The 22,174-nt window shown below is 42.9% G+C and overlaps 1 protein-coding gene across 2 annotated transcripts in view; it reads right to left on the bottom strand.

Moving 5' to 3' along the window:
* Window positions 1-6,076: 6,076 nt before the first annotated feature.
* LOC138975872 (uncharacterized) overlaps window positions 6,077-22,174 on the bottom strand; it is a 29,435-nt gene continuing 13,337 nt past the window's right edge. For both annotated transcript variants that reach the window (XM_070348642.1, XM_070348641.1), the window contains 7 exons: window positions 17,274-17,345; window positions 16,046-16,137; window positions 14,509-14,579; window positions 12,636-12,927; window positions 12,242-12,282; window positions 11,228-11,351; window positions 6,077-7,445 (listed from right to left, as the gene is read on the bottom strand). In XM_070348642.1, coding sequence (XP_070204743.1) covers window positions 6,637-7,445; window positions 11,228-11,351; window positions 12,242-12,282; window positions 12,636-12,927; window positions 14,509-14,579; window positions 16,046-16,137; window positions 17,274-17,345 — 1,501 coding nt within the window. In that variant the 3' untranslated portion in view covers window positions 6,077-6,636. The remainder of the gene's footprint in view (window positions 7,446-11,227; window positions 11,352-12,241; window positions 12,283-12,635; window positions 12,928-14,508; window positions 14,580-16,045; window positions 16,138-17,273; window positions 17,346-22,174) is intronic.

The raw sequence follows: 22,174 nt of genomic DNA, 5'->3' as shown, positions 1-22,174 counted from the left end.
GGCTCAGGCTAGCGTCGTGTGGGATAGTGGAGCTGCCGGTAATGGATCTGCCCAACCTGAGAGTGCTGGACCTGAGTGAAAACCGACTGACGAATCTTCGGATGGATATGTTGCACAAGCTGCAGAATCTGCGAGAGATTGTTCTGGCTGGAAATTTTCTCTTTCACATTGAAAAAACCCATTTGTTCTCGAAGAAGCAAAATAATGTGCAAACTGTAGACCTCTCGCGAAACCGTCTTCACATTTTTAACAGCAAAGTGTTTGCTACCTATCCTGGCATTCAGACATTGAACTTGTCATTCAATGACATTAACGTGGTCCATGATGACGGGTTTCAGTTTCTGCCGGGCATTGTGAACGTTGATATCAGAGGGAACCCTCTCAAAACTTATCCCAAAGACCTTTTGAAAGAATCCATCCATTTAAGATCGATCTTCTCTGATGACTACAGACTGTGCTGTCGCGAAACTCTTCACGCTACTTTCGACGCTCTCGGGACATGCAAGGCACCGGAAGACAAGGTGTCATCCTGTGAAAACCTTCTGAAATCAGAGAGTCATCGGACACTGCTGTGGTTTGTGTTGACCATGATATGTTTGGGGAATGTATTATTTCTGTCGGTTCGGGTTTTGGTGCGCAAAACGGCATTATCCACTGCGTTTAACATTATTTTGACCAACCTCAACGTGGCGGATCTGTTAATGGGGGCTTACTTGCTCATTGTTGGCACAGCCGATGCTGCCTACAGAGGGCGCTATTTGTCTGTGGAAGAGGAATGGAGGTTTAGTCCAACGTGCATCTTTGCTGGCTTTCTGGCTTTTCTGTCGTTCGAAGTGTCTCTTTTCCTCACGTTCCTTCTCTTGCTGGAGAGACTGGTCTGCCTCTTTCCTTCAGTTAGACAGGTCAAGGTGGATCGTCGCGCTGCGGTGGTGACGTCAGCCGTTGTCTGGGCTGTGGTACTCGTCATTGTTGCCGTCACCGTGTTGCCAATAACGTCACACTGGGAGTTATACAGCCAGAACGGCATCTGTGCGCCACTACCGACAACGGATGGAGATTTTCCTGGAGCAAAATATGCTTTCGGGGTCAGAACGGTGCTTAATATGACACTGAGCATCGCTTTGGCTGTAGGGCAAGGGTTTCTCTTCTGGTCGCTGCGGCCTGGTTCTGTTCTGGACAGGACAGGCAGCATGGAATCTGAAGTCGCCAGGACGCGTCGAGTAACCACCATCATCGTCACACAAATCGTCAGCCATTTTGCTATCGCGGTTCTGGGTCTGATGGGATATGGGAGTTCTTCTGGGTTCATTGACAACGAGGTGATTGTTCTTGCTGCGCTAATGGTCGTTCCTTTGAATTCAGCCCTGGACCCGTATTTGTTTTGTGCTAAGATTTTCTTTGAGAAACGACAAAAGAGGAAGAGGGAGCTTTTACTGGAAAGGTTGAAAGCTCAGTCGCTGCAAACGAAGACAACAAGCAGCTTGACGAATTAAATCGATGGCTTAAGAGATTTCATGATACATGTATTGGGAACCTAACCAAGGAAGAGATGAAACCGCAACCGCGTGCAGGTTTGTTGTTGCATATATAAAGGATATTGTCCGACTTCCATAGAAATATGGAATTATTGCCGAAATAGGGTTGTGTGAGACTACCCATGCCGATTACAACCCCTGAATTCCCCCCCCCCCCCCCCCCCCACGTGTCTATCAGAATAGCAATATTGTCTAATCAATGCTTGACGTTTACTTTTGTGTTAACCTCTTCCTACGTTTTCTTTTGTTTTTTGTTAAAGGATCTAAGGTATTGTAATACAAAAGGCCTTTCTTTTTTTCAGACCACACAATGTTCTCGCTTTCAATAGTTAGCCGAGCCTTTTTTGCACACTCAACGCACTCACAACAGTTCAAATATCATTCCACCGGTATGTGGTCTGACTCCACTCTCTCACCGACCAAAAGCCTTTGGAAGCAAGGCACCAGGCAGCTTCACACATTAAATCTACAAGGCTACTACCGTTCTTGGATTTAAAAGTAAATGTCCCTTTCCTGCCCCCCTCCCTCCCCCCTCAAAACATCCATTGTGGACACAAATGTCAAAACAGGAGCAAAATTAAAACAACGTTTTACCAAATCCGTTTGTCTCTGTGTCTTGGTACTGTCCTTGTTTTGTGGGAATGTGTTCTTCAAACATTAAGTCTTCAAAACACGCGACCGCTTCAAAACCATCACACACAAGCTGCTAGAGGAGAGGGGGTGATAACACTTCGACGGCCCAAATCCAATGCTCAGTGGTAATTTCAGTAGAGGAATATCACTTTCACCAACTTCCATACTGTCAGCGTAAACACTTTAGGGTGTCAAGTCGTCAGGATTGATCTTTGGTGTGGCATACACGTGATCTGTGCCTATATGGATCACTGCACGCCGCTTCTACGCTGCTCATAATCACAGCTACTACTGTCACCTACGTAACTTCAACAGGACCGACGACGCACTGCAGATTATCTCAGTCCGCTACACGTTGCATGAAAGGAAAACAGGCCAAGTACTCGTCATAATCCCTATCGCGGCATAGATAATAGCCCGTGCGTCGTCTGTGCCGCTGAAACTGCGCAGGTATATTTCGCCCATTAGGACTGTTGTGTTTAACTTGAGCCCGCCTCTGTTGTTTCGTCATTCGTTTTTGGCATGCCACTCCCACCTACTTCTGTACTGCAAGCGTTAGCACTGTGACCTGTTTGTGGGGTGTGACCCACTTCGGCTATCAGTCCGTGCAACCCGTTGAGGCAAGGGTGATCAGGATTGATGTCTGTTGTGGCGTTCACGCGATCTGTCCCTGGGTCACTATACGCCACCAGTACCAGGACCAGTACCTGTTGCGACTTGGGCCCGCCTCTGCTGTTTCCTCGATCGTTGTTACGTCCACCCTGCGAATCGTAGATGTTGTTGTTGTTGTTGTTGTTATTGTTGTTGTTGGGGTTACTGTGGGAACTCTGATGACTCTTCATCTTGTTCCATCCATCACGCTGTGACCTGCCTGCTGCTGCCTTGCTGGAGGGTTGCTAGGGGCAGTGTTGGGGTAGGAGGGATGTTTAGAAATAAGGGGGGGGGGGGGTAGTACTGGTTGACTATCGCTGCTGTTGCCGTTTGCTGCAGGGGACCCTGGCGGTGTAGGAATGGCCCGGTTAAAACCAGACGCTTGCCTTTAAAGTAGACGTGCTCCCCTTGCGCTGGTTGGTGTTGGATGAACGTTGTGTTGTCGTCTGGTCAGGTCGTCGGCCATCCTAATTGTGTTCCACAGTGGCTCCCTGCCGTCTTTGAGGATGTCCATCTTGTCTTGTCATTATCTCAACTGGACGCTCATCATCTTGAACACACGGCCAGTACCGTGTAACTGGCCTTGATACGGAACGATCCAAGGGGGGCAATCTCAGTCATCTGAAAGATGGAAATCCAAACGCAATCCGCTTTGTTCGATTTTATGGGCTTGGACGACAGATAGAAATAAGAAAAGCAAAAGCTGGAGTCCAGTCTGGACGAAACTGCTATCAAGAACGCAAAATTGATTTTTTTCTGAGGGTTTTTTTTAGCCATAAGCGCCATTTCTCATTTCGAATTTCTCATAACTGCTGTTCACAATGCGGCCGCAGTGAAACCAACAAAGGGGCCTCACTCTGGAAGAGTTTCCTGCTCCGATAAACATGGCGCTTACGGCTAAAAAAAAAACTCAGAAAAAATCAATTCTGCGTTCTTGATAGCAGTTTCGTCCAGACTGGACTCCAGCTTTTGCTTTTCTTATTTTTCTCTATCGTCCAAGCCCATAAAATCGAACAAAGCGGATTGCGTTTGGATTTCCCTCTTTCAGATGACTGAGATTGCCCCCCTTGGATCGTTCCGTATCAAGGCCAGTTACACGGTACTGGCCGTGTGTTCAAGATGGACGCTCATAAGCTGGTCACGCATCTCCTGTTCCGTCTGCGCGCTCCATCGGCCGCCGTCATTGTTGTCGTGTTTGCCATTGTTGCTAACACGATGAGCACTGACGATGTTGTCTTTCTTCCAGTCTCTGTGCTTGTTGCAAAGCTTGGATCACAGACCCCACACACGTACCGTTGTATTGTTTTCGCCGTCACTCGGTGCTAAGCCGAAGAATTTCAGGTTTTCACGTCTTTTCTTTATTTGATGTTTAACGTCGTTTTCAACCACGAAGGTTATATCGCGACGGTTTTCACGTCTGGAGTAGTCCACTATGTGTCAATGTTTGTGTCGAGCTCACAAAGCTGGTCATGTAGCTCATGTTAAATGTGTTCAGATTTGAATCAAGATTATTTATGGTTGGTTGGTTGGTTGGTTGGTTGGTTATTAAGGTTTATCGAGAGTATTAATGGAACGATGATTGCCCTCACACGTACACACTTCCAAAAGATTCGTTATGCACTTAATTCAGATCGTCCAGATGTCAACTGACTTGTGTTGCAGGTTAGCAATGATGAGGTCAATTTCTTCCTTTATCTTTGCAACCTGCAATCTTGACCCTTGTGACCTTTTCGGACGCTGTTTGTCAAACAGATCTCCAAATACCTGTTTCAGTGCTTTGGGCATCATCTTCACTAATTCGTCCACGTCGAGCATATCTCCAGGGACAAAGTTAGAGTTAATATCGCCACTGTGATTGATCATTAACACGATCACGAGCAGTACTTAACACGCATCTATCCTAAAAACGGCTGTGCAGTTTCTGTACGCGCAACCGCTTTGCTACGATTTCGACTTTTCTCTACAATTCTGTTCATTGTACTGCTACAGTGTGTGTGTGTGTGTGTGTGTGTGTGTGTGTGTGTGTGTGTGTGTGTGTGTGTGTGTGTGTGTGTATATGTTTGTGTGTGTGTGTGTGTGTGTACGGTGTGGGATCTGATGAGCTGTTTGTGTGTGTACGTTGTGGGATCTGATGAGCTGTTTGTGTGTGTGTTCTTCTGTGTGTCTGTGTTTGTTTGTTTTCTCCAGCATATGTTTAAGTACTAACCTGAGAATGTGAAAACGCCTCAAGGAATAATTTCTTGTGTGTGTAAGGCAAGGCTAACTGTCAGAAAAGGTTAAACCAATCATCCCTACAAAAAGGTTTACTTGTAACCAAAGAAAGTTAATCCATCACAGATGTTATTCACCGCCGACCAGATGTTCACTTTCCTCTCCCTTGACGTTGATATGTCGTAAACCTATGAATGTATATATGCAAGTGTGTACGTGTGCGAGTGTGCATACGTGTATGTACGTGCGGGTGAGTGTTTGTGTCTGTGTGTGTGTGCGTGTGTGTGTGTGTGTGGGGGGGTTATTTGGACTGAGCTGTGTTTGAAGCGCCTTGCAACTGACAGGGTTTCCTGCTTGTGATTAATGGTCAGTCCTGTTGCTCCGTTTATGATATGTTTAAAATAATGATCATAATTAGAAAGACAGAGAGATGGGCAGCCAAACAGGCCTAATTCTGATGTTTGTTCTGTCTTTGGTTTGGTTGGTTTCCTTTGGTGTTGTCTGGCGGGTTCATTAAAACAACGAAACAATGAAAAAGGCTGGAGTCCGTGGACTGAACACACACTACATGTACTTACTTCATTAAAGACACGTGTTGGTGGCGATGGTGATAGTCCTTTGACCTGTGTAGATGTATCATCTTGTATTTTATTAAAAGAATGCTTATATTGGCCAAGCAAGAAGTCTGTATCAAATAATTTTGTGTAATCCAGATGAGGGGGGGTTTATGTGTGTGTGCGTGTATGTTTTTGAATGTGTGTGTGTGTGTTTGAGTGTATGTTTTTGAGTGTGTGTGTGTGTGTGTGTGTGTGTGTGTGTGTGTGTGTACGTATGTGTATGTTTTTGAGTGTGTGTGTGTGTGTGTGTGTGTGTGTGTGTGTGTGTGTGTGTGTGTGTGTGTGTGTGTGTGTGTGTGTATGTGTGTATGTGTGTATGTGTTTAACGCGTTGTCCCAAAACACTGGTGTTTCGTTGGAATAAACAGAGTGAGTGCAAGACTTCTAAGCTTTGCCTCTGTGCTGATAGAATGCAATGGACTCGAAAGTGTTCATGTGAAAGACACAGACTCGTGTTTTGCATTTATTTTACAGAAACTTCTGTCAAAATACAATTACGTCTGTACACCATACAACAACAACAAAATAGGAGGAGAAATAATTCACTGTAAACCCCATTTTCACTTAAACTTGACGTCCAGTTGAACATATCTGGCCCGGTAGGGGTCCTGGTAGCTCAGTTGGTAGAGCACTGGACTTGTGATCCTTAGGTCGCAGGTTCGAATCCGGGCCGGGACGGACACGGGTTAACTTTATGTGCAGACCTAGAGACGGTATCCATGTTCCACCCCCGTGTGACCACTTTGGCACGTAAAAGACCTGGGTCATTCTGCCATAAGTGCAGGTGGCTGATTACACCTAAACACGCATACACCTAGGTAACGCGACTCTGTTGCTGTTAGCTTTCCACTGGGAGGAAGCGACCCGATTTTCCCAGCGATGGGACAATAAAGTAATGAACATAAAATGAAATGGAAAATGAAAATATCTTGTTTTCTTCTTTTTTGTATATCTTTTTTGCATATCCGATCCTGTCGAAAAACGAGCTCCTTATGTTTCCCAAAAGAGAATAGTAAGCAATGCAAGTGGAACACACCACAGACACGTGAAAACGTTTGCTACTTGTCGGATGCCCACTGAAGAGGTAGCTGTTCGGGGTTTGGTGAACTGTTTAGCGAACTGACGAACAACCTCCTGCTCGTTAACATCCATCTTGTTCTCTTCGTCTTTGCTGACTCTCTTCTTGATCGCAGAATCCACGGCTTCCCTCATTTCCGTGATAGGCCTCCAGTTCTTCATCAGGTCAATCACTTTTATTTTTGGCGTTCGGGCAAGGTCACCGTTTTTATGGATTTTGGAAGTCTGTGTCGCGTTCAGTACTTTGTGCTCTTTTCCGACAGTTTTTCTTACAGGTAAAAGTTGAGAGGGCTTGAGAAGACTTTGAGGTGGTTGAGAGGGCTTGAGAAGACTTTGAGGTGGTTGAGACTGAGATGATGTATGTGAAGGTTCTTCAGCCTCTGAGCTGGTGGATCTCTTCTCCAGCATGTCTTTGAGTTCCTCCCTGACTCTCTGGCGGAACCCTTTCCTTGTCAAGAGTTCCTGCGAGATGTTCTGACCGGGGAACATTTTCATCAACATCTCAGGGGGTATCGGAGGTGGAGGCGGAGGTCGCCGCGGCTGCGCCTTGCAGACGCACTTTGTTTCCGCTCCCAGTTCGACGTCACCAGAGGTCAGGGTTTCACGTGACCTAAATTCTTTGGCAGACGAGGGCATGTCCGGTGCCTCCGCCTGTTGAAGTTGTTCCACGCTAGGTGACTCGCGAACTTGCTGCGTGGTGTTGGCAGCTCTGTCTTCCTTATCTGAAAGTATTGTTTTCACTTATTTTTCATTCGCGCAAAGGTTTGCATTACAGTTTCCAACGTTTAAATCACTAACATACAAAAGTTCCGGCTTTCACCTAACGCTACATAATCACTGACCAAAAAAAATCGAGCAACAGAATTTTATGAGGGTTTTTTATGAGCCCGCTTTTGGGATCCGCGTTGAAATATAATGCCTTTAATTTGTTGTTTCACACTTTTCCTGGCCGTTATGGCTTTATGGTAATTTAATGTAAAAGTAATGACGCATTCAAAGATCGTTCATTCCTGAGACCATCTAGACTTGAAATGACTCATAGTGTTTGGTTACGCAAGACCGTATTCCTGAGATTATTTTGACCCTAAGCAACTCACAGTGAATGACTGTGATTTACAACGTCTGAGTATTTCTAGTTCTATATTAAACACATCGATGACCTCAAATTAACTTTTTATGCTTGCGTTTCGTTTATGACTTAACGTTGATAGGGCATACAATGTGTTTGTGATCAGGTTTATGATGCGCAATGAAGTAGTGGGCCATGGCCAACTTTGTTTCTACTTTTCTAAATAAAATCAGAATTACTTGGCAAGAAGTGTTAAACAGACCTTTGAGGAACAAAGTATACAGACGTTTCATGGAGCAGCCTTTGTACCAAAACTGATAAAATTATACAATAGACGAGAGTAAAGACAGTGGGTGGTGGGGTAAGAAAACGTTGATACGCAGAAACGAAAGGGTAGCTAAGTGTGGAAGCTTATTTTGCTATTTTGCTGGTGTTTTCAATTCAGGTGGCGTTTGTTTAAAAAAAAAAGGAGTACTTTGTTTCATCTAAAAAGTAACGCAGGGTTATCATTTCTGACAAATGGCACTCGGACCAAATTCATTGAGGATATTGTCTAAATTGCTTCTTATTTTGCAGACCCAATGAACTTTTTTTCTTCTTTGTTTTGTAATTAAAAACTAATGTCAACAACATATATACGTGGATATCAGCGTATGACGCGAACACTACTGGCACTCACTCAAACAAACGTTTGCATTATGTTATGAATATTAAAATGATAATGAAGAATTGATTTCCATTCAGGTGCAAATTATAGATTGACAGTAAATGCATTATACAGGTACATTAGTCGGAAAATGGTTTCACTCACATATCATAAGCTCACAATCATGTATCATATAGATATATATATATATAAACAACACAATAAAAAGTCCAAAACCAAGCCAGAATGTCGCATCTTTTTAAATCCAAATTTTCGGCCCGCAGACCTTCTTCAAGGTGCACAGACCAAGCGTCTATAGTTACAACACACATAAAATAAATAAGTAAATAGTTGTGTTGTAACTATAGACGCTTGGTCTGTGCACCTTGAAGAAGGCCTGCGGGCCGAAAATTTGGATTTAAAAAGATGCGACATTCTGGCTTGGTTTTGGACTTTTTATTGTGTTGTTTAAATAAGCTTTTTTAAGTTTTAAAAAGTTTTCCAGCCTTCATTGTGTGGAGTGGTGCAGAGGAAAAAGAGTTTCTTGAATTCTGTATATATATATATATATATATATAGATATATATATATCAAAAGTAAGAATCATTCAGAAAAGTAAAAGGTACATATGGCAGTCAGTCATAGACAGTAATGCATTTGTTCGCACATTCACAACCACGATACAGTGCTAATCAATAACAGTGTATACAATGTGCATGACTTTCCTGTAATTAATATGTAACCAATACCTATAATGCGAGACTGAATACGATAATATCATGGAAATGATCCATTCTGTGCGCAAGTGACATAACACATTACGTACCTACGATTCTCTTTTCATCCCATGACTATTCTGGGACGGGTCATGGTAAGGAAGGAGACGATTCTAAACCCTGTTTCAACGGTATACAACTAATGACTAACCTGAGATGAGCAGGTAACTTAACAGTATTATTCTGTGAACAAATAGCATCATTCCATAGTGTTGTTGACATTCTACTGCATGATTTTTAATCGATTGCGGTTCCTGTGAAACCGACCTCATAGTATTTATATTCTATATATATATATATATACGACTTGTGTCTGTCTTAGTGTGTGTGTGTGTGTCCGCGATGCACGCCCAAGGTTCTCGATGGATCTGTTTCAAATTTGGTGGGCATATTCAGGTAGACCCCGGACACAACCTGCTCGATGAGATATTTCAACACGTGCTCTCAGCGCGCAGCGCTCAACCGATTTTGCTTTTTCTCTGGATCCATTCCCAGTAACTCTTCCTTATCTTCTCCAGTATGCCGACTGCTTCCTTTTACTGAGTGAGATTTTGTTGTTGGTGGTGAATTTATTTCTGAAAAAGCCCCCCGTGTCCGTTTATACATTATGTCATTAAAAAAATCCAACTCTGCGCAAAAAGCACACAGAATTTGTCATATGTGTACACATTGAGGGATAGTCCTGTTCCAAGCAGAAGCCTGGCCACATTTGAGATGGTAAGTTGAATTGTTCGCATGGAAAGGGCTGTGCCTTAAAAAGATGGAAGCACTATGAATAAAATGTTAACAAGTAACAATTTTCTGGGAGGATTATGTTGTCAGTTGTTCGGAATACCAGACAATATACACAGTCACGATAGTAGTGTAAAATAATACTGTAAAATGTCACTAAAACATAATGTCAACGTCATTTCATTCAAAATAGCAGTGATAATATCGGTGATAAATAATGCACAATTGTCATTTCTCAAACAAGTGGTCCCCTTCCTGCAGCCCTCCAATCATCTTCTTGGTTTTCGTTTCTGCGGGGCTGTGATGTGTGACGACATGCTTGTTTTCTGCGGAGCTGTGACTGATGACTTCATGTGTCTCTTCTTTGATGCTGTGTTTTGTGACGTCATGCTATCCGTTTCCTGGCTTTGAGTGTTCTGGTCAGCCAAAGTTTCGAAGCGGGTGAAGAGAGGTGACTGTGACAAGTCAGACTCTGTGCAAAGTGACAAGCAGAAATGTGTCAGGTCATTCCCGGCATGCTAGGCAATGCAAAATAGATGGATGTTGCGTGCTCAGTGTTGTACAGTCAGTGTGTGTGTGTGTGTGTGTGTGTGTGTGTGTGTGTGTCTGTGTGTGTATGTGTGTGTGCGTGCGTGTGTGTGTGTGTTGTGTGTGTGTGTGTGTGTGTGTGTGTGTGTGTGTGTGTGTGTGTGTGTGTGTGTGTGAGCGTACGTTCGTGCGTGCGTGCGTGCGTGTGTGTGTGTGTGTGTGTGTGTGTGTTTGTCAGGCTGTCTGTCTAGATATGTGTGTATGTCTGTGTGTGCCTATGTGTGTATCTGTGTCACTGGGTGTGTATGTCTGCGTGTCCCTCTCTGTCTGTCTGTGTCTCTGTCTTTGCGTCTTGAATTTGTGTCCGTCTCCTGTCCGCTTTTCTGTATTTCTGTCTGTCTGTGTGTCTGTCTTTCTGTGTAAGTGCACCCATGCAATTGCGTACGAGCGCATACATATGTACATATATCAGTTTGCAAGCGAAACACACAGTTCTACCATGGAGGCTGAGGCTCATGCAGTCGTGCGGGTGTATATACATAATACACGGAACAACTCACACACACATACACACACACACTAAGAAACACATACACGCACACACACACAAACACACACACACACACAAACACACACACACACATAAACTAAGAAACACACACACTCACTCACTCACACACACACACACACACACACACACACACAAACACACACATGCACACACGCACTCTTCAGCGACACAGTACTCCCCACCTGATAGCCTGAGGAAGATCTCCTCAAGGAGAACGACCCGTTTCTGCAGGATGTCGAAGTGGTCCGTCAACTTGAGGGAAGCGTTGAGAACGCCTTGCAGCAACGCAAGCTCTCCCTCCAGATCCTGTGGCAGAGACGAGAAACAAGAAGAGCAAATGCTTGATCGACTCACTAACGCAGTGGAAGGATGCAGCTCGCTTGGAAGAGCATCAAAAGGCACCTTGACAGAATACACGGGTTAATTTTATCTAAACAATGTGTGAAGGTGCTGTGGGGGCCATAATTTCTGAAAGTTTCAAAGCCATGGCTTAAAAACAACATTCTGAGAAAAAAAAGATTTTTTTTATTTTTAAAGCGAACTCGAATGACACACAGCAGGGGGCCCGTCATGGAACTTTACGTACAGATTCACAGAAGACTGTGATGTTACGCTGAAGACTGTGAAGTCAAATCAAAGAGCTTAGGAGACAGAAGTAAATTTTGAGAATTAGAATGAGGACTAGATGGTTTCAGTTCAGACTTCAACGTTCGAGACTAACATTTGTCTGCTTGCTTTCATCTTTCTAACTTAATGTACAGTAGCCTATGTTTTTGCCTGTAAAAAAAGGATGGTCAGCCAAATTTATATTGTGAATTGTGTCTTGTCATTCTAAAGAGGTTCCATTAGAGGTTTCAGTTGTGTGTGTGTGTGTGTGTGTGTGTGTGTGTGTGTGTGTGTGTGTGTGTGTGTGTGTGTGTGTGTGTGTGTGTGTGTGTGTGTGTGTGTGTGTGTGTGTGTTCTCTGTGTGTGTCTCCTCTTTGTGTGTGTCCTCTGTGCGTGCGTGAGTGTGCACATGAGTGTTTGTGTGTGTGCGTGCGAGCATGCGTGCGTGTGTTTGCGTGCGAGCATGCGTGCGTCTGTTTGCGCGCGTCTGTTTGCGCGCGCGCGTGCGTGCTTGAGTGCGTGTGTGTGTGTTTGTAAATGTGTGTGCTTACTTTTGCTTAAATTTGTATGCAGATTTGGAGATGTCTTACCTGTACTCTGGACTGTAAATCAGCTATAAGTTTGTCCTGTTCTAGAGAGACAGAACAGTTTCTCATTAATATGAAAGACAAGATACAAAAGCTCAATGTAGAACTTTTCAAAGATCCGAAGAATATAGTCTATGCCATGCATCAACATGAAAATGTCGCACAACACTGACGAAAACTAAGTATTTTTGCGAGACCAGGAGCTAGAATCCCATTCATTATTATATGACTGCACAGACATAATTATGCATTCCGTTTGCAGAATCACACATTCAGAGTCGCCATTGGCAAGAAAGTCACTAACAGTTTAGCGAACGGTCTATCATGATATATCTGGGAAAATACACACAATTCAGCAAACAAACACAACCACACAAGATCACACACACCGTGCTACCTTTTTCCTTCTGCGCCTCCGCGGCAGATACTTTTCTTCGGGGTCCCCTTTTCCCACGGGGTCCCGGTAGTCCCTTATCACCGGTGTCCCCTTTCGGACCCCGAGGTCCCAAGGGCCCTGTGGGTCCTTCCCTTCCTGTGTCAGAGCCTGTAGTCCCTGAGCTGGCCCCTGGTGGGCCCTGGGGCCCGGAGGGTCCGGGAGAGCCCCTTTCCCCTTTGTGGCCTCGGGGGCAGTTGCAGTTGGCAAGGCTTAGAGGTTCAACATGCCTCAAGGATGATTTTTCGTTCTGAAACTGCACACAAAAAACAAAGAGTAGGTATTCGCGTTTAAAATGGCGCTTTAAAGGGATTTGTCATCTATATATATATATACGACTAGTGTCTGTCTGTCTGTCTGTTCGCGATGCACGGCCAAAGTTCTCGGTGGATCTTTTTCAAATTGGGACACCGTATTCAGCTACACCCCGGACACAACCTCATCGATGAGATATTTCAACACGTGCTCTCAGCGCGCAGCGCTGTGCGCGCTGAACCGATTTTTTTGTTTTTTTGTTGTTGTTGTCGGGATCCACTACCAGAAACTCTTCCTTATCTTCTCCAGTGTTTTCAGCCGCGATTATATCCCTTCCTCCGTGTGGCGTCAATCCATATTCCCGTTACTACGTTACTATTTTTAGAAGGTTACGGCACGTTACTATTTTTAGAAGGTCTCCAGTGTTTTGCGCGTTTATCTCCTTTCCTTCGTGCGCCGGCGAAGCCGGCGTACACCCAGCTTGCTGGGTCCCAGGCGCAGCCTGGTATTCGGCTCTACTTCTTCCCGGCGAAGCCGGTACCCGGCGAAGCGGGTAATCATCTAGTACATATATACATGTACGTTAGAGAGACCTCCCATGTCATAAAAAAACCAAAACACTCAGACGTTTGTATGTAAATAAGGTCGTGTCAAAGTAGTCTCATTTTCCACTCCTCATGATGACAATTTCCCCGAGAAAAACGTCAGTTTTGGGATTGCTGTTTCCCCTGGAAGAATTTTGAGATCTTACACGTCACGCTATACTTTCTAGAGTGACGTGCTTTTGCTTTGACGTCAAAGATTTCACGAGGCTTTGGAAGAGGTCGAGGTTTCAAAAGACGCGGGACGTTTGGAGCAAAATACAGGCAAGTACAGTATAGAGGATTAACATACTACCGGGTACTACATGGCTTACCGTGTCATATCAGATGACACTCGTTGCTTTTTCAAATATTTCAAATATTGAAAAGCTCGCTTTTGCTCGCATTTCAATATTTAAACAAACAGCCAGTGTAAATCTTATAATTATGGTCTTTTTGTCATTTAAAAACACCAAAACGTGTGCAGCCATTTGATTGTCATTTTAAATGGTAAATATCTGAAGCTATAGAGGGCAAAGATTGTCGTAGTCGGTCATCTTTTATCACGCACGCAAGAGTCTACCCTAATTAACAATTTTTTTTCTCTCGAAGTTTGACCAGATCTTCTGTGCGAATATTTCTTATACACCTGCATTTTCTCTATTACTAGTTGACTATTCAATCGGTGAATCAAGTAATCAATCAAGCAATCAATCAATCATTCAAACGTTCACTTAATAAAACAGTCTCTTGGATTAAAAACTGATTTATTTATGTTTAACTGCTCATGGAATTAACATTTATAAGTGTGTAAACAACAACAAACCTACGGATTATAGTGGTATCTTTACAAGAGTTATGGTCACATCAAACGTCTGTAGAAGTCTCTACGCCTTCAACGTCACCCAATTTACAGACGTTCAGCTTGTATGAAAGAAGTGGGGACAAATAATGAATATAAGAAACTTTCGCACTTGCCTTACCAAAACTGTCCCACTTACTTTTCTGACGATGTTTTCTGTTGCTGATAAACGAGACATGACGTCGTGAAGCATCGTGCAGTTAAAACACTCTGGAGAAGAAAATAAATAATTCATTATTAATTTGTTTTTGGGTTTTATCAACACCACACAAGATTCTTTGGTATAGTCCATTTCCAAATCAATGGACAGAACAATTCCAGGCGTGGGTTCAAACTCCTGACTTTTCCCCACAAGCCTACTTGTGTCATGAGGGAAAAAGTGAATGCGAAGACAGGTACTGACTTTTTGTGGAAGAGGAAATATCTTTAGTCGGTTAAGTCAACATTTTTGCACATAAGGTGCGATGTTCTTCCTTTTCAAATCGACAGTGACATCCAATGTCATTCATCTGAAAACAATGACATTTTGACAACTACGCACTAAAATATATGTCACTGAAGCCCTTCTTGGGTTGATAAAAATTGTTTTTGTTTTTGAAATTCCGTGTGCCTCGCTGAAACGAAATGCACAGACAATAATGATGTCAGTGGTGAAAAAAGGAAGTAGAATTTTTTTTTCTCTCATAGATTTCTCTTACGGTATGAAAATATATCTGTTGTTGTCTCTGTAAATTCAAAACTGCGGTGGCCACAGCTATTAAAACGCACTATACGGCTCACTAAAACTCTACTGGGCTAAAAGTGGACTGAGGTGAAATACTATAGGCTAAATATATTAAAATGCACAGAAATGATGCTCTTAAAGTACAAACATGGCACTGAGTCACTCAGACATATATCTCTAACAAGAGACTGGGCAAGAGTTGTCTTTGATGTTTCGTAAACCATGCAGTCTGTGTTTGGGGAAGATTAAATATTGTCCCTCCCTCTTGAGACATTTACACTTGATGTTCTCTTTTTTCATGTGTGTTTGCAGTAAGGAAAATATTTCTCCTTCACGCGTTAACGTACAGGTACATTCCATACAAAGAAACGTAATTTCCAGTTAAAATATGCAGGATGACTTAAAATGAAGTGTTCTCTGGCTTGTTTTGAAGGCCGTATCCTCTCTGTGTTCTGGACATATTACAACAAACCTTGGATAACCTGTGCGTCTGTTAAGACGTCTTTGTGCTCTTACTATCCTGTTTTTAATACACAATCATGTGGGGGTTTTAAGAAAAGTGAGCATATGTAGGCTTCCTTAGAAAGTTTACTTTACAAAGTATCTTCAAAGTCAGCAGGCATTTAAACTCTATTTTTAAATTCCCCGAAGTAAATCTTAAATAGATGACAGGTTGTTGGGTTCTTTAAATATGACATTCGGTTTGATCACTACAACAGCACTTTAAAGATACATGCACTATTGAAAACAAATTCAAGATGGCGGCGCCCGTAATTAATGTCAACATTCAGGCGAGAGTTCGGCTAAATATGCGTCTGATATCAAAGCTATGCAACGTACGTATATGATCATTATGTGAACTATAGATCTCAGTATATTATCTATGTCCCATTTTGACTTCATGACCCCTTGAAGTTGAACATCAAGGACTATGTTACCGGAAATGATGTACCTTGGTCACAGTTGTCCCCCTTGAAGCCAGGACAACAGCCCCATGCCACCTCCCGTTTCCATCGGAACACTCGCTTTCTGTGATGAATAGCTCTGGTGGACAGAATATTATTAGACGTGTGAAAAGAACGTTCCCGTCTGAGTAATATTCAGTTCTTGCGCTGCAAAACTGGAACTATATCAGTATTATCTTCTATGAATGTAATCTCCCACATTTTATGATAAATATATGAACTGATAACCCAAAAGTGTATGAGACAGAAACACGTGTTTTCTGAAAAATCACCGGAGCTTGAAGCTGGTGTTGGAAAGCTACAGATCGTGATAGGTGATTTGAAGACCGGTACCTTTTAAAAGGCAAAATAGATAATTCGAACTGGTAAAAATCTGTCATTTGGTCGCGGCAACCGGTCAAACTAAGTTGTAGGAACAGCGCATTAGCTTTCATTTTGATTAACACATACATACACACACGCGCGCACGCGCGCGCACGCACGCACGCACGCACACACACACACACACACACACACACACACACACACACACACACACACACACACACAAACTATTTCCTACCCCAATCCCAGTATTTTCATATAAAACTTGTAAAATAGAAAAACAATTCATATCAAAATACCAACAATCTTTAAAAAAAAAAAAAAATTAAAAAAAATACTACGGGCGCTGTTGCCTGGTGGATATGACATCGGCCTCCTAATCGGAAGGTCGTGAGTTCAAATCCCGGCTGCGGCCGCCGGGTGGGTTAAGGGTGGAGATGTTTCCGATCTTCCAGGTCAACTTAGGTGCAGACCTGCTAGTGCCTTATCCCCCTTTGTGTGTACACGCAAACACAAGACCAAGTGCGCACGGAAAAGATCCTGTAATCCATGTCAGAGTTCGGTGGGTTATAGAAACAAAAAATACCCAGCATGCCTCACCCGAAAGCAACTGCCTGAATGGCGGTGTAAAAACGGTCATACACGTAAAATCAACTTGTGCAAAAACATGAGTGAAAGTGGGAGTTTCAGCCCATGAACGAAGAAGAAGAAGAAGAAGAAGAAGAAGAAGAAGAAGAAGAAGAAGAAGAAGAAATAAAACAAGTAACGTGTAAGCAATTTCCATATAAAGCTAGCAAAGTAGCGGCAATGTTAATCTCAAACCATTAAAATACCGGAGAATTACAGTCAGCGTCTGCACTGGGTACGCCCTCCTGGCTTTGGCTAACTCACCTTCCATTGCTCCATTCCCACTGAGGCTGTAGACACGACACAAGACGGGTCGTTACGCGTGGACACCATCTCCTGAAAGATAAACCACATTCAAAACAAGGAACTTAGTCGATAAATATCGACAGGGGGCCGACTAATGGTTTAAATGTGAAATGTGTGTATAATAATGGGTGTGGGTCTGAAATGAAGTTAGGTAGTAGTTAACATTTGTTTTGAATAATTATTGGTATTTTGACAATGTGGGTAGCATGGAAATGTAAGCATTTGAATGTAAGTCTTAGGTACCATTGTACCCAGCAGGGCCGGACCCAGGGGGGGGGGTTCAAGGGGTTCCGGAACCCCACCCCTGGAAAAAGCATGTACCTTGCTTTGGGTGGGTTTTTTTTTTTTAAATAAATTTTGTGTGTGTCTCTAACAAATTTTATTCAATGTGAAATCCGATGAGAAAAAGGTACCCCCCCCCCCCACCAACTCACACTGACAGGCCTTAACCCTCAAAACAAGGCCCAGAATGCACCAGATAGCACAGATTTTAACCGTTTTTCAAAAAATTTTCGGGGGAGCATGCCCCCGGACCCCCCTTGTGGCTTCGCCACTTCGCTGATTTGCCCCCTCAAAAAAGGAGGAACCCCCCCCTTACAACTCATTTGGTCCGGCCCTGCCCAGGAAGAGAGACGAGAGATAGGAGTAGGTTGCAATAGCTTGTGTGGTCTTTGAGTTTTGTTTTTGGAAAGACATTGTTAAAGAAAAAGAAGACAAGTACAGTAATGCAATATTTATTGTGAAAACCAACGATTGTACAAAGAACATGTGAGGCAACATTATGTCTATGATGGTGTGAAGAAAATTAGTTATGATTTATACTATTATTATTTAGACTTGAGACTGAATAGCAAAAGGCGAAGTGTATGTTTTGTGGTGTGAATTGAAACAAAATGAAAAGTGTAAATATCTGGGAAATTGTGGTTAAAAGACTTCGTTATTTCTTGATTGTTATTTACTATTATATTGAAGTGAATAGCAAAACGCTGTATTTGAAAACAGCATGGGATTTATATAAATTTTTTTGGTATCAGGTAATGCCCTAGTTTTTACAAATTGTAGCAAAGTCGATTAACTTTACTATGTACGATGTTTGCTTGCAAATTACAACACAAACGCAAAAACTTAACTATTTGTAGAGTTCTAAGGCATTGCAGACAAAGCAACTGCAAGAAAGTCAGGTTTTAGCAGTGTGAAAATCCGCTGAAAACGGTCTTATATCCCTTCCGTTAACATGGCTTCGTCCGGCCATACATGTAGGCTCTAATTATGACACTGATCCTGAGCTGACCCTGAGGCACTGAAAAGGTTTTCACGGAAAAATTCTCTCGAAGAACCAAATGGGTTCGGTGCATTAGTCAGTCTGTCACATGTTGAAGGGCCCCATACGGGTTGAAAGAGATAAGGTACTGTCGTGTAATTTCCCAAACCTAGTGCACTACCGTTCTCACGAGATAAGTTACTTCTGTTTTGTTCCGGTTTTTTTTCCAATTGACACCATGTATGAGAGATGAAACAGAAAAGCCTGTTGTGAAAATGCAAAAATTTGGAGGAAAAAACGAAACAAAACAAAAGCAACTGTTCTCATGACAACGGCAAACAACGACACATGTTCACCGCCCTCAGTTAATTCAAGAAATCACCCCCCCCCCCCTCCCCCCCCCCCCTGCTAGGTACACGTGCACCCAAGTTAACCTCTGCTTTGCGACACATGTTCACCGCCCTCAGCTAATTCAAGAAATCACCCCCCTCTTGCTAGGTACACGTGCACTCAAGTTAACCTCTGCTTTGACCTGTGTGCCAAGAGTCAGATGAGAGAGAGAGAGAAAGCGAGAGCGAGAGAGAGAGAGACACACACACACACATAGACAGAGACAGACATAGAAAGACAGAAGCGGAGAGACTCAGAGGGAGACACAGACAAAGACATACATACAGACAGAGAGAGAGAGAGAGAAAATAAAATGTAACTGATCTCGTGATAACGGTTGAGGCCTTGCAAGGTTTTGACGGCAACAATAATTATTGTAGTTCTCTAAGACTTTATTTCTGTTTGATTTGTGATAGTTTGGGAAGACATATTTATCAATTGATCAACAAAATAAAACAAAATACAAAACGACACAACATTGTTAAAATCATTATTGGCCAACGTTGAACGTTTACGAAGGCCTCAATCTTCCCGCGCCGAAGACCAGATTAATAGGTGCTTGATTTTGGTATTTTGATTTACATAACATTAAACCTTTCTTGGGGTTCACGGTCATGGCAACAGCCATAATAATATTATATCATGTATAATATTACATTTCAGCATATGTGAATTACATGTCATCATACCAAACTGTCATACATTTTTATTCCCATATTATTCTGATTGATCACAACCAAACCTACTATCAGTGGACACATCCAAATGCAAGCGCCTGTTCTTGACAACTTGCCACTGATCTAAAAATATAGATCAGTGCAACTTGCTGGGTCCTTTGCCACAGACACTGTTTGGCCTGTAGGTAAAATGTACAATGTATTTTCTCATTTGTGCACAAAAGCTTTTTTTCTTTCTTTTTTTTAACATAACAATGTTTAATGTCACTGTATGTTTGAAAGACCATGGTCACATTTGTAAAACAAATGTTAAATTAGAAAATAAATAACATTTTGGTTCATGATTTTTCCTATACCTGTGCTGAAAATAAGAAATAAAATGTTGGTATATAAGTCACTCAGATGCAGTGTAGTATGAATGGTTTGAGTTTGTTGCGGTTGACCCTGCACATTTAGACCTATGATGATACTTTCGTTTTTGTTGAACAATTTTGCATAGGGTGACGTATTTCACAACTTCCTGTGTTACACAAACTCAGTGATGACCAATTTTGCCTTCACCCCTCCCATAGGGTGACGGATTTTACAACTTTCTACTGATGAACAATGTTGCCTTCACCCCTCCCAAAGGGTGACGGATGTCACAACTTCCTGTGTACACAAACTGATGACGTATTTCACAACAAAATGGCGCTGCCCATGGTCACCCTCGAAACTAACCGTATACATGGGGGCCTCCTGGCCCCCATAACAATGCCCTCCTTGTGACAACACTAGGTCTCCTAAAAATACTAATACTGGCAGTCGAACTTGTCCATAACGCCGGACCACCAACGGGAAAAAGTGTTTGATTCAGACAGGTGTTCGCTAATGGAAAGTTGAATGATATAGAAACAAGAAACTTGTCGGGGATCCTTTATGGTGGTCGTAATGGGGAGGTGGTCGTTATCAAGAGGTGGCCTCCAGGACAGGTTCGACTAAGCCGTGGTTAACTGCTGGCCAGGCTTACCATCACAGTCTAGCCTAGACCGTAGTAGTGATCGAGCGCCTCACTGTTGGGTGAACTCAGTATTACTACAGCGAAAGATTGAAAGAAGGCCATTTCGCAAATCAGACAAACTTACAGCGTAGCTCAATACGAGATTCGGGTTTTAGAATTGGTAGCAAATTACAATCAATAAGTGTGCAATAGTAATCGGGCATCCATCGCTACTAGTAATTCGGACCTACACCAAAACTCCGTATGTTACTGAAACTAGACCGTTTTAAAAAAAATGGAAGTTGAATGTGTCACGGCCCTGTCTGACCCAGTTTTTTTGTTATCACGGCCTCAAACAAACAAGAACCAATCAATTCCAGGTATGGCCTTGTTGATTTTCACACGTCTTCTGAGTATGTTCGGTACGGTCGCTTCAAACCCGCTTCTTTTTTCACGGCATCGTTTTATCGTCTAGTCTTTTCGGTACTAGGCTACTGGCTTAAACCTCTGTTCTATGATATTTTAAAGATCAAACTCTCTCTCTCTCTCTCTCTCTCTCTCTCTCTCTCTCTCTCTCTCTCTCTCTCTCTCTCTCTCTCTCTCTCTCTCTCTCTCTCTCTCTCCTTTCAGTTCTTATGAGTACATGTATATATAATACTGACTCATAATTTAAACTTGTATGACAACAATATGTTATGTACGGACGCATGCAAACACACACACACACACACACACACACACACACACACACCACCCTGCACACACAAACGCGCGCGCGTCCGCCACACACACACACACACACACACACACACATTCCTCCTTCCAGTCTTCTGGACCTAATTACCAGTAGACGCTTCCCACTCTGTTTGACACCTCCGCCTCCAAAGCGGGTGGTAACTCCCGCTCATTCACCCAAAGCTTTTCACAGTGACCTCCCCTAACCGAGCGAACGTGCTCATGAAAACACGGAACGAGATTGCAGCGAAACGAGGTCCCGTGGCCGCGGATCCCCTTCAAACAACTCTCGCCTGAATGAAAATAAACCACGAGTCTTTTCTCTCCGGCTTGTCGGGAACAGTGTAGCCCCAGGTTAGCGGGTACACGCTGTTAAGACAACACTAGCCTGGAATGCTGCAGAGTTCGAGCAGAAACTGACCCGCCTGAAAAGAACTCACCTCAGTGACTGAGGAACAAGTGCGGGGTTAGAAAAAATAAAAATAGAAATAAAAACTGAAGAATATTGAAGATATGGATTGAAGACGAAAATAAGAATGCTGAAGCGTCATTAAGAATTAAGTGAAACTAACCTACCATTTTTGTTTTTGTTTTTATTTTAAAGGTGAAAAGTTTTGAAAGAGTATAGGCCGAGCAGATAATAATATCTATGCTGAATCGGTCTCGTTTGACACCCTAGGTTCTTCAGACAAGAAACAACAATAAACAAAAAAAGCAGAAGAAAATGTAAGCTTTACGCCCTCACGGCAAAGCCATAAGGGGCATGTGAGACGGGAAAACCCGGCTTTGAAACTGAATACAACAAAAAAGCAAACAG

The sequence above is a fragment of the Littorina saxatilis genome, linkage group LG9 (assembly GCF_037325665.1).
Source record: "Littorina saxatilis isolate snail1 linkage group LG9, US_GU_Lsax_2.0, whole genome shotgun sequence".
Lineage (NCBI taxonomy): Eukaryota > Metazoa > Mollusca > Gastropoda > Littorinimorpha > Littorinidae > Littorina > Littorina saxatilis.
This window is presented reverse-complemented; position numbering and strand designations above follow the sequence as displayed.